General features: G+C 44.5%; 1 protein-coding gene across 1 annotated transcript in view; it reads left to right on the top strand.

The window, feature by feature from the left end:
- The window catches only part of SCIN (scinderin), a 97,011-nt gene extending 88,507 nt beyond the window's left edge, over positions 1-8,504 (top strand). The window contains exons 14-16 of the mRNA XM_066584743.1: positions 900-977; positions 7,090-7,150; positions 8,118-8,504. Of these exons, the coding sequence (XP_066440840.1) occupies positions 900-977; positions 7,090-7,150; positions 8,118-8,251 (273 nt within the window). The 3' untranslated portion in view covers positions 8,252-8,504. The remainder of the gene's footprint in view (positions 1-899; positions 978-7,089; positions 7,151-8,117) is intronic.
- The last annotated feature ends 3,804 nt before the right edge of the window (positions 8,505-12,308 follow it).

Genomic DNA, 12,308 nt, shown 5'->3' with positions numbered 1-12,308 from the left:
CTAAAAAACAGAGTAATTGTCCCCATAAGGACAGCCCCGTGATCTTCACCTGGGCCCTGAACTATCCCTTATAGGAAACCCTGGAGAGGTGCACTGACCCAGCAAAGCAAAAGCAAAACAATAAAGGGTTAACAAAAACAACAGAAAGGAACACCAGTACTTAATTGAATATGAAGCTTTACGCCCAGGCTAGAGACTTCCACTTGCACCAACCACTCCTCTAGAGAACTGAAATGAACAGCAAGGAGGAAAGGGAGGGGTATGAATATAAAGCCCTCCACACCTGCTGATAGGTAGAGCCTCTAGAGAACCACATCCCAAACCCTCTCTAGGTATGACACATAGCATACAAACATGCAGTATACTGGGAGATAGCAGGCAGTAATCTCTGCACATTGTGCATTAACCCATGTCCTGCATAGTAGCAGGATGATAGTTGTAACGGAGTTGTGGCATGGTGGCCACGATACAGGGACAGACCTGACAAGTTGTGACAACACAGCTCATCAGGAAAAGGCTACCCAATAAGGCTGGTTTCACACAGTCGAGAAACTCGCTGAGAATTGTGCACAAATCTCACATGAATACAAACCCTATGCTGTTGAATAGAGTCATATACATGAGCATTGGCATGCCCTATCTTATTGCGTTCCTTGCAACAAATCACCCATTGATTTCAATTGTGCATTTGATGCATCGCATACTGTGCAAGGTTTCCCCCAAAACATTTTCGATCCACTATCACGCGAGAGGATTGGAACTTCACAAATGTATTGCGGGGTGTTTTTGCCTGAAAAACACATTGCATCCATGGGTAATATGCACGTTCTTGAGCAAATTTTAAAAAACGCCATTCATGTACACTATAGTTATCTCTAGTATCTTTTATTTAAACCCAGATCGAGGAAGTCCCAGGAGAATTTACACAAGAGGATTTGGCAGAAGATGATGTCATGATACTGGACACGTGGGAACAGGTATTATATGGTTCTGCTTCGTTTGTATTGAATGTCCTAATATCTGATATATCACTGCCCTATATACAAGACTACTATTATACTACTCTGTATGTACAAGAATATATCTACTATAATACTGCCCCCTATGTACAAGAATATAACTACAGTGGTGCCTCGGAATGCGAGTGCCTCAGCTCTCCCGAATTTTTGCTCTGATTTACAAGCAAAAACTCTGGGTACGAGCCTGCTTGCAAGTCAAAAAACTCACAAGCTGAGGCTCGGGGGGGGGGGGGGGGGGGAATGTGTGTGTGTCTATACTCACCTCTCGCCGGCGTTTTGTCCTCGCGATAGTCTGCGGAGCTGCTGCAGGTTGCCGCTCCCTCCTCCACGCCGACAGAGCGTTGCTTTCTGGATGCGTGGCTTGAATCCCCCGCCTCCAGCAAGCTAATGCCCTGATTAACTTAGGCCCGCATCAGCCAATGAAAGCTGGCGCTGGGTTAACCAATTACAGTCATTCAATGACATCATTCTTTCCCGACTCCATAATAGCAGTCAGAATAATCCCTGGATCAACGTTTGAGTTCTACCTAATTCCAAGACCTGGATCAACAACCCCACAGGCCACATAAAGTCTATATCCTGTAATATCATAGCGCTCTAGAAAGATTTCTAGTCCCCTCTTAAACTCCTGTGTCAATTTTGCCATCACCACGTCCTCAGGCAGAGAGTTCCATAGTCTCACTGCTCTTACGGTAAAATACTCCTTCCTGTGGTGGTGATGAAACACGGTTTCTTCTAAATGTAGAAGATTACCGACGCAGTCCTGGGTATAAACAGGTCATGGGAGAGATCCTTGTATTGTCCCCTAATGTATTTATACACAGTTATTTGATTGCCTCGGGAGCCTAATACTGAGCCCTGTGGCACTCCACTAGCAACGGTGGTCCAATCAGAGTACGAACTATTTATTAGCACCCTCTGCTTTCCATCTCTGAGCCAGTTCTTTACACAGATACACACGTTTTCACCCAATCCGAGTTGTCTCATTTTACACATCAGCCTATTATGTAGCATGGTGTTACATGCTTTCAAAAAATCCAGATATACGAGATCAATAGACTCTCCAGGTCCAGCCTAGAACTTACTTCATCCTAGACGCTGATCAGTCTGGTCCGGTTTGTTAGTTAATAATAAGTCCAGAGTGGCCCTCCCTCTAGTTGGCTCCCGCACAAGTTGGGAAAGGTAGTTATCTTTAATTATTCTCAAAAACTTATCACCCCTATGAGATTTGCAGGTTTCGTCTTCCCATATTATATCCAGATAATTAAAGTATCTCGTGATAATCACTTTGTTGCAGTTTGACACCTCTTCTATCTGCCTTAGTAGTAAGGTTTCAGTTTCTTCTGTTGCTTTTGGTGGTCTATAGAAAACCTCTATCAGGATTTTGTTATTCTTTGCTCCCTGTATTTCTACCCGCAGAGATTCCACGTATTCGTCTCCTACACCTACCGTATATACCGGCGTATAAGACGACTTTTGAACCCCGAAAAATCTGCTCTGCAGTCGGGGGTCGTCTTATGCGCCGGTAATACAAAAAAAAAAAAAGTGTAAAAAAAAAAAAATTCATTACTCACCTCCCACGGCGTCCTGTCGCGCTCCGGCAGGATGTCGCTCGCTCCGGGAAGCTGTCGCTGGCTCCTCGTCCCCGCCGCAGCATAGCTTTCTGAATGCGGGGCTTGAAATCCCCGCTTCCAGAAAGCTAGTACACACGCCGGCAGCCATGACAGCATTGAATGGCTGTGATTGGCTGAAGGCGCACGTGTTAGCAATCACACCCATTCAATGATGTCATTGAATAGTGTGATTGGCTGAAGCCACGTGCGCTTTAGCCAATCACAGCCATTCAATGATGTCATGGCTGCCGGCGTGTGTATTAGCTTTCTGGAAGCGGGGATTTCAAGCCCCGCATTCAGAAAGCTATGCTGCGGCGGGGACGAGGAGCCAGCGACAGCCTCCCGGAGCGAGCGACATCCTGCCGGAGCGCGACAGGACGCCGTGGGAGGTGAGTAATGATTTTTTTTTTTTTTCACCACTGAATACCGGCGTATAAGGTGACAGTTGGGGGGTCGTCTTATACGCCCCGTCGCCTTATACGCCGGTATATACGGTATATCTTCTTGTAGCTTCGGCATTAAGTAGGATTTAACATACAGACATCCCCCTCCCCCTTTCTGGTTGCCACTGTCTCTTCTGAAGAGATTGTAACCCACCCAAGCGCACTTATCATCAAGCCATGTTTCCGTTATTCCCACTGTATCGTAATTTTCTTCAGACATTCTCACTTCGAGCTCACCCACTTTACTGATCAGACTTCTTGCATTCGTTGCCATACAATTTATACAGTGATTGCTATTCTTTATTTTCATTGTTCTACCTCTGGTCCTACTAGTTATACCCCTAGTCCCATTATTTGGTCCCAAGTTGCTGTCTACACAATCTACCCCCCTATTTCTCTTGGTGTCTTTCTCCTTGGTCCTTAGTTTAAACACTTCTCCAGCCTTCTAGCCATCTTCTCCCCCAACACAGCTGCCCCCTCCCCATTGAGATGCAGCCCATCCCTACAGTAGAGCCTGTAGCTGACAGAAAAGTCAGCCCAGTTCTCCAGGAACTCAAACCCCTCTTTCTTACACCAACTCCAGAGCCACTTGTTTACCTCCCTAAGATCCTGCTGTCTTTCTAGTGTGGCTTGTGGTGCCGGTAGTATTTCTGAGAAAACTACCCTGGAGGTCCTCGCCCTAAGCTTGGATCCTAGGTCCCTGAAATTGTTTTTGAAGGCCCTCCATTGACCTCTAATTTGTTTATTGGTGCCGATGTGCACCAGGACCGCTGGATCCTCACCAGCCCCTCCTAATAATTTGTTAATCCGATCCGCGATGTGTCGAACTCGAGCGCTAGGAAGACAACACACTGTTCGATGATCCCGGTCTTTGTGGCAGATTGCTCTCTGTCCCCCTTATAATTGAGTCCTGCACCACTAGGACCTGTCTAGCCTGCCCTGCGCTCCCCGTCCCCTTCTTAATGGAGCAGTCATCTCCCTGGCATTCAGAGGGCATGTCATGCTGCAGCGGTGCTGGCTCTGTAACAGCATTCCCCTCATCTGCCAACTTTGCAAACTTGTTGGGGTGTGCCTGTTCAGGACTAGCCTCCTTGATTCTCTTCGCTCTACCCCTTCTATCACCCAGCTAGCTGCCTGCTCATCCTGCTTTTCCAAACTACCATCCGCCCGAGCGAGTGCCTGCTCAGTGAGCAGCAAACTCCTTTCTATGTTGTCAATGGATCTCAGTGTTGCAAGCTGCTCATTTAGATCCAGGATTTGGGCTTCCAAATGTGGGACGAGCACAATCTTGCGCAACAGTATGCAACCTCAATCGGCTGATCAAGGACCCCATACATTGCACAAGTAGCATGCTAGACAACTTTGCCAAGCATAGAGGACATTCTAATGGGGATCTACAAATTTACGTACAGAAGTTATGAAGATTGACTAATCACACTCCAAACGCGCCTCCACAACCGCTCAGGGTTTAGTTTTTTTTCCTTTCTCCCACTCGCACACTTTTGCTTCACTTGAACCTCTCACACACACTCCCAGACAATCACTGACTTACAGACACTTGTTGTGCCACCACAAAGCAGTATCATGGTGCCACAAAGCACTATGGTGAGCTCTAATTTTAATAATACATTTGTGGCTGGCAATTAATTGTGATTTGTTCTGCCAGGATGCCAGTGCCCTTGGGCACAATTTGTAGTTGTGAGTGGTGAGGTGTGGAATAATACACAGAGCCAGATATTTTGCTTAAATTGTTGTAACCATGATATTATTAAATAAGGCAGTGAGATGAGGTTGTTATCATCATCACATTCAGTGCATGATAACTGATACACAAATTGCAACAATGTAGACTCCTGTGTCTAACTCATCCATATACTGGAAGCTTACTCTGGATTTCTTCTCTCTATACTTCTTTGTATTTATATCTCTTATCTCCCTCTCTTCATATTTACATCTCTTTTATTTTAGTTTTTTTTAATTCACTGTCAAAGCTGTCTCTCCTTCTTAGTTGCTCACGGTTTCTCAGATTTCCCTCTTTCTCTGTCTGTCACGGCTAATTTCTGTCTTTTTTCACTTCTCTCTCCTGACTGGCACTTTCTTTTCTCCTGTCGGATGCTTCTTTTTTCTGGCGCTCTCTCCCTGCCTGGCGCTCCTCTGCCTGTCACCTCTCTTTTCTCACTACTCTTTACTCTCTTTTCGCATTGCTTAAACTTATTCAGCCTCTACTCTCTGGCACTTGCTTTGCCTGGTGTCTCTCACTCACTGGCTCCTGCGACCGCTGTCCAGCTATTTATCGTCTCCGTCACCTGACTAGTTTGTCTGCAGCCAATCACAGCCTATCTGGTTGCTAGGCTACCTGCCTCATCTGAGTCTCTATGCACTTTTCTATCTTGTGCAGCTGGCTAATAAACATCCTAACTGGTTGCTAGGTTACCTGCATTCCTTGTGTAAACTGATTCATATTAAACCTTAGGACCAGTCATTATATTACCAGTCCCATAACTAAACAGTGCTATGTAGTGCCTATTTCCAGGCCACTACACACTGACTGACAGACACACAAAATATACTTATCAGCCCTTGTCAGCAGCCAATTTCATCTCCCACCAGGCGCAGGCTCAGCGTCGGGACCTCACTCTCTGGCCTCCTGCCGCTTCGGGGCCTGCTCCTCCCCGCTGGATGGATCCTCCAGCGGCTCCCTCGGTCTCCTTGTGTCAGTTCCGGTGCTGCGCCAATGTTCCCCTGCTCCCCTACTCCTTGCTCGTGTCCTGCGTCTGACGTCACTTCCGCTACTCTCTGACGTCACTTACGGAATTATTTTTCTTTTGTTGCCTCCCCAAAAAAATGCAATAAAAAGCTATGAAAAAGTCTCATGTACCTCAAACTGGTGCCAATAATAACTACAACTCTTACCACAAAAACAATCCCTCACATTGCTCTACTGCCGAAAAATAAATGCTACAGGTCTTAGAATGCATCGATGAAAATTCAGTTGTTTTCCTTTAAAAACATGCTTTTTTTTTGTGCAAAAGTAGTACTTTTTTTTTTTAATCTGTATAAACTTGGTATCGCAGTAATCATGCTAAACCATGTAAGAAAATTGTCATGGTAATTGGTCAACTTTGCAAAAACAAACCCCCCAAAATGGCAGAATTTCCAGAACGTTTTTTTTCCCCATTTCTCTCTGAAAAAAATGTAATAAAACTTATACAGCATGTTATATGTGCCCCTAGAGTGGTACCATTACCAAACACAGCTTGTTCCACTAAAAACCAGCCCTCTTGTGGCTGGTAACCAGTTATGTCTCTTGCAATGTGATGATGAAAATCACTTGGTCCTAATAGGCTGATCCCTAAGGGGTTAAATTGCATTGTTATACAGTGTACTAAAACTTACTGCAGATATTAGGGCGGATGGATTAATATGGTCTAAAATAAGGAAAGCAGAAACCTAAAGGAGTCGGGCAAAAGGTGCGCCAAATTAATTACAGCGGCACATATTGTGTGGTTTCATGCATCTTCATATCATGTTGGACACTCTTCTCCTGCTTCTTCCATCTCTTGCTTGACTGACTTTAGACCACCAGCATTTTGCACCAAAATTGTGGCGTGTACCATTAATAAATTTGGTTGATTTTAGGACACAACGTAAGCAGTCCATAAGATGTGTCAATACCTAAACCACGAAACAAATCTGGCACATGTACGCCAATGTTCTGCCACAGTATTTCTGCCCTACTTGAAAGATGGTCAGTTGCGGTCAGAAGTTGCCTTCTGCTTTCTATCTTGGCTCCAATTGTCAGGATGAATGCTGTGAAGAAGCTTTCTGTATTTCCTCCGGCACACAATACCTCTTTATATTATGCACGACATCATTTACATCACCCTCCATTCATTTCTCAGTTTCTATAAAAAAACATTTTTAAGCCTGAGCACAAACACTGTATAATAAAAGCCTCCAGCAGGATCGGGCTGCAGACTTCCCGCTGCTTAATAGCTTATCCTTTCTTCTCAGATATTCTTATGGATTGGGAAAGACGCTAATGAAGTGGAGAAGAAAGAATCCTTGAAGTCAGGTAAGGATCTGTCCACGGATAGACTAAACCTCGTGCTGATGTTGTCGTATAATCAGCTACAAATGATACCTCCGAGTCCGAAGACTTGCTGCAGCGTGGTGCCAGGTGGTTGGCGGCAAAGAAGTAAGCAGAGACCGGAGGGGTGATGGGGGGGGGGGGTATGTTACATTGGTGAGTATTGATTATTTTCAGTCTTTCCCTCTCTTCCGTATACAACTTATGCACTGGACGACCCCATCAATGGGCGCAATTATGTCCGCTCTTACAGCTTTATAGAAAATCCTAAAGGTATCCGTGGCCAGATCCAGGTGTGGGCCCATGGGCAGTAGAGCACTAGTAGGCCTCACCCTTAGGCTGGATTCAAACAGGCGAACGCGATATCGGTCCGAGAAACTTAGAATAATATCTCGCTCATAAAAATACAGTTTTCACTTTGAGTGTGCTGCGATTTGCGTGAAACTTGCATGTACAGGTGAGTGTGATGCAATTTGTAGCTCACCCTTAGCAAATAATGAGCGAGTTTTCTGTAATCTCGTAGAAAAATAGGAAATGCTGCATTTTTTCCATCTTGCAGCACTGTAAGAGGTAACTAGCACTTATATATAGACCCATTGAAATTGATGGGTTCTATTTTCGTGGGAGTTGCGTGCGCCTCATAACACGCAAAACTCACCTAGGAAAATCGCCCATGTAAATAAGTCCTTACAAAGAGCATCTGCCCATGCTGCTGCCCTTTTGTTGCTGACGCCTGTCCTGTTCATACTTAAAAGCAGCCTGGCAGGTATCTTGTTTTGCTTTAGCTTTCTCATTTTTGATAATGTGCAGTACCTACTTTCAACCTGAAGATGTCACTGTTGTTACTGTATTCTATAATGTGCATTTGGGCAACAGGTTGGTAGCACTCTCAGCACTGGACATTTTACCTTATCATGGGCATTTACCAAAAATGTCTCTTATTTCCTTCCAGCCAAGCAATACATTGACAGCGATCCATCTGGAAGAGATAAAGGAATTCCCATTAGCACTGTGAAACAGGGACACGAACCCCCAACATTCACTGGTTGGTTCCTGGGCTGGGATTCCAGCAGGTGGCAGCAGTGAGAGAACCTACAGGAATCTGCAAACATAACCGCTGCAGTCTCCCGTCACGTTATCACGTTCCTATAACTTCAGTCATGTAACCACCGTCTCTAGTGCCGCCCCCTGCGCTGCTTGGATAAATATGTTACTTTATGTCTGCAATTTTTGCCTTTTAATATCATTTCATAACGTTCATGGCTTTCTGAGAAGCAATTCAGAATATTTTTCATATATGTTTGGAATGTATAATAGAAATAAAATGGATCAACCTTTATTGTCTTTTGCTCTTATTTTGTGACCTGCAGGGTACATGCACATAAATTAGAGACGGGGGAGGTACTACTACCCAGAGACCGCCTCACTGAGCAGTTCAAAAGGATGAAATAAGACAGAAAAAAGGTTGTGCTGCCACTAGAGGGAGCTCCTTGTATAAGGCATTATTATTAAGGCTATTGGGAGCTGTATAATTCAATGTAGTGTGCTCCCTCTAGTGGCAGCTGCAGGCAGATTATTATTACCGCGTTTCCCTGAAAATAAGACCCTGTCTTATATTAATTTTTTGCCCCCAAAGAGACACCAAGTCTTATTTTCGGAGGGGAGGGGGGGGGGAAGGTTTATAGCAGACTCGGTCCAGGTCCCTCCTGCTGCTCTCCAGAGCTCGGACGCGCTGAGCTGCGCCAATTCATAAATCCCACCTCAACAACGTGATGGCTGTGATTGGTTCTTCAAACAGCTGCTCAGCCAATCAATGCACCACTCAATGAACTAATCACAGCAATTGTATTGATTCATCAAGCACTGCATCGATTGACTGAGCAGCTTGGATACAAGATGTGATATGGGCAGGCATGGAGAATCTAGTACCCTGTTGTACCGCCTCTAGCTTAACTAACTTCTTTACTCTGTGATGAAAACCAGCTCTTTATACATTGACTTCCTTCTAAATGTGACCTTCTAAATGTGACTTCACGACAGCAATCTGCAGAGTAAAACCTGGTGGAGGGGCAGGTAGATTTCAAACTATCCTTAAAAGCCCATTTAGACGGGACGTATGTCGGGCAAACGACGCCTGACACTTGTCCCCGCACATATTTGCTCTAGTTCTGCTGTACGAGAGCTAGTATCAGCGGGGCGGCTGGAGGAGATTTCACTCTCTGAATGGCTATTTATACTGAATGATGAGCTGAACATTCAGTGTAAATAGCAGCCATTCAGTACTGAACGGCCGCTATGTTAAGTCAAAGGAGAGGGGCAGAGGAGAGCGAGGAGAGAAATCTCCTGCAGCCTCCTCAACCCCCTGCTGGCCGTTCCGTGAGCGAGCCAGCGATACTAGCTTGCGTACAACAGCACAGGAGCGAGGACACACAGGGTGTTCAAAGTGGCAAAAGTGTACAGTAGCACAATAACTGTGTCCTGGCCAGCATTTCAGCACTAGAGCTGTCCACAGAAATCTTCCGAGGTTTAACTGCATGGTCAGTGCAGCAAGCCCTGCAGATTTTCTGGGCGTGCCACTAAAGTGGTTAAACTGCCAGTAATAAGGCAAGAGCATTCACTTGAAGATTCATTTGCCCGATCATCTGTTCATATAGATGTCCCTGCAATCAGCTGATGAACGACGTCTGCTGATCAGCTCGTTTATGTAAATATAAAATTGCTCCAGCTGCACACCTCCACGTGTAAATCTGACCAATGATAGCTGTATCACATTAAGAATCTTTCATCGCCATACTGAAGATAATCTGACTATAGGCAATAGGAATGCATGAGAGCTGATGGACATGCTCATTGTCAGTCAGCGCTCGATAGCACAGGCACAATATTTGGCCGTGTAAAAGGACTTTTACACGTATTTTCTGTTAGCATCTAAAAACTGCAATCACTGATCATAACTATACCCATATGGAGAAGAGCTAAAACTCAGCCAGCAATGAAGACAATAAATAGTAGTTAAGCATCACTAATGGTAGTAAAAACGCATCTCAGATCTGCAGCGTATTTGTGACCTATGCACTGACAGTATATAATAAGGGTGTTCTGTGCTGAATGCTCTTTTCCATTAGTTGCTGAGTTTAGCAGACTTGCATTTCTCACATTCTGTTTCTTTCCCTGTGAGGTTAAGATGACCATATCCATTACTTGCAAGAAGACAGCGACACCATGATAAGACACATAATTAATGTGTCAGAAATCCCAGTATCAAGCTGTAATAGCAAGGCATAGTCAGAGGAGCCCCAGTGCTTCACCATGGAGCAGACGAATCTGGGTTCTTCCTCTTGGTATCCGTTTTAACAGCCTGTTTGTGATCTATGGGTCTGATTATATCGGTGTATCGATGAATCATTACATGAGGACAACATCTGCACGGAGCTTGTATGTTCTCCCTGGGTTTGCATGGGTTTCCTTTGGGTACTCCAGTTTCCTCTCACACTCCAAAAAACATATTAATAAGTAATTTAAAACATTGTGAGCCCCCATGGGGGCGGAACTCCTAATATCACGTAATTTAATGTCTTGCAGAATATTTCTGAAGTATATAAATAAAAGGGATTATAATTACACTGGTAGAAAGCCGCACCCAGGACGGTGACAGCAATCAGTGTGTGTGTATGTATATATATATATATATCACACACATACATACACACACACACACATACATATATGCACATATATAACTATACACACATATATATACACATATACACACACACACACATATATATATATATATATATATATATATATCCCTGTTACCATGACACCAGTTTTTATATAATTTCAGAAGGCATTTTAGAAATGTTTTTGGTACAATGTCATAAGGGAAGGTCAATCGACGGGTCTAGCAGGTCACGTATGTACACCAATATTCCCCCCAGTTATCAGACTAATGGAATAATATAAATGTAATCAACAGTAACCAATCAGATTATAGCTCAGCATTTGTAATATAAAGATGACAAGCAGAGATTTGATAGGTTGACACGGGCAATAACTCCACTAGTGCCATAAATGGCTGCCTGTCGGGGCAATCTGTTTGGGTTTTTTTTAACACACATGCATAAAAGTATGTTAAATATATTTTGCTTTTTTACACCACATCATGTCTGCCGTACATTTATAACAATCATTGGCGCAAAAAGTGGGGAGCGTGTCTTTAATAAATTTGGTGCGCATTAAAACTTCTCCTAGCCACATCTGGTTCTTGCTTTTTGGTGTCATTTGCGATGTTATTCTGGATCATTTTATTATACTGTGTTACTGGCTGTGTTCAGTAATCTGAGAGCTGCTCATAGGGACAATCCCTGTCGATATGTTATAGAGTGGGTCCTCCACTCAGGAACTCCACTCTATTAGCCGAGGTAGAGACAAATCAATGTGCAGCTAGCACTCTGAAGAACTGTCATGGCTAGGAACTGAACTGGGATGACGTCACGGCATCAGCCCCGGCCCACATAACCTGCTTCTCTGCATGTACATCGGCTGGAGGGTGGGACAGATCACCCAGCCAATCATCATTGGTTTGAGTATATTTCCTCTGGCTCCACCTCACAGAAGACGCTGGTTATACTCCTGCCTGTCCTCTGTTTGGGTCTTCTCTTATAACTCTCTGTCTAAGGGCTTCTGCGCACTGGCAAGAGAGATATCGGGCCATGATTCACCACCCGACATCACCTTCACAATGCTTTTGAATAGCCCTGAATGTGAGGCGTTTTCACATGAAAACAGCCGAGCATCCCTGCCGGGATGACGGAATCTCCCATAGCGAGGAGAGAGAGGAAGGCAGAGCTACAGGGGATCTCCTAGAGATCTACCCATATTTGGAGAGATAGGGGGCAGGGCTAGAGGGTGGCTCTCCCAAGAGCAGGGGTGAGGCTAGAGCAGGTTCTCAAAGCGATTCCTCTCTAGCCAAGAGAGGGGGCAGGGCTGGAGGGCAGATCCCCCAAGGGATCAGCAGTTCTTGATTCTAACCTGCATATTACTTAAGTCAGTCTGGTGATTACCAATTATCTGGGGTGTTACAACATCTTATCACTTGTACTTTTGTGTTTTTTTTCTAAATTTTTATTACATCTAATCT

The sequence above is a fragment of the Eleutherodactylus coqui genome, chromosome 12, assembly GCF_035609145.1.
Source record: "Eleutherodactylus coqui strain aEleCoq1 chromosome 12, aEleCoq1.hap1, whole genome shotgun sequence".
Classification (NCBI taxonomy): Eukaryota; Metazoa; Chordata; class Amphibia; order Anura; family Eleutherodactylidae; genus Eleutherodactylus; species Eleutherodactylus coqui.
This window is presented reverse-complemented; position numbering and strand designations above follow the sequence as displayed.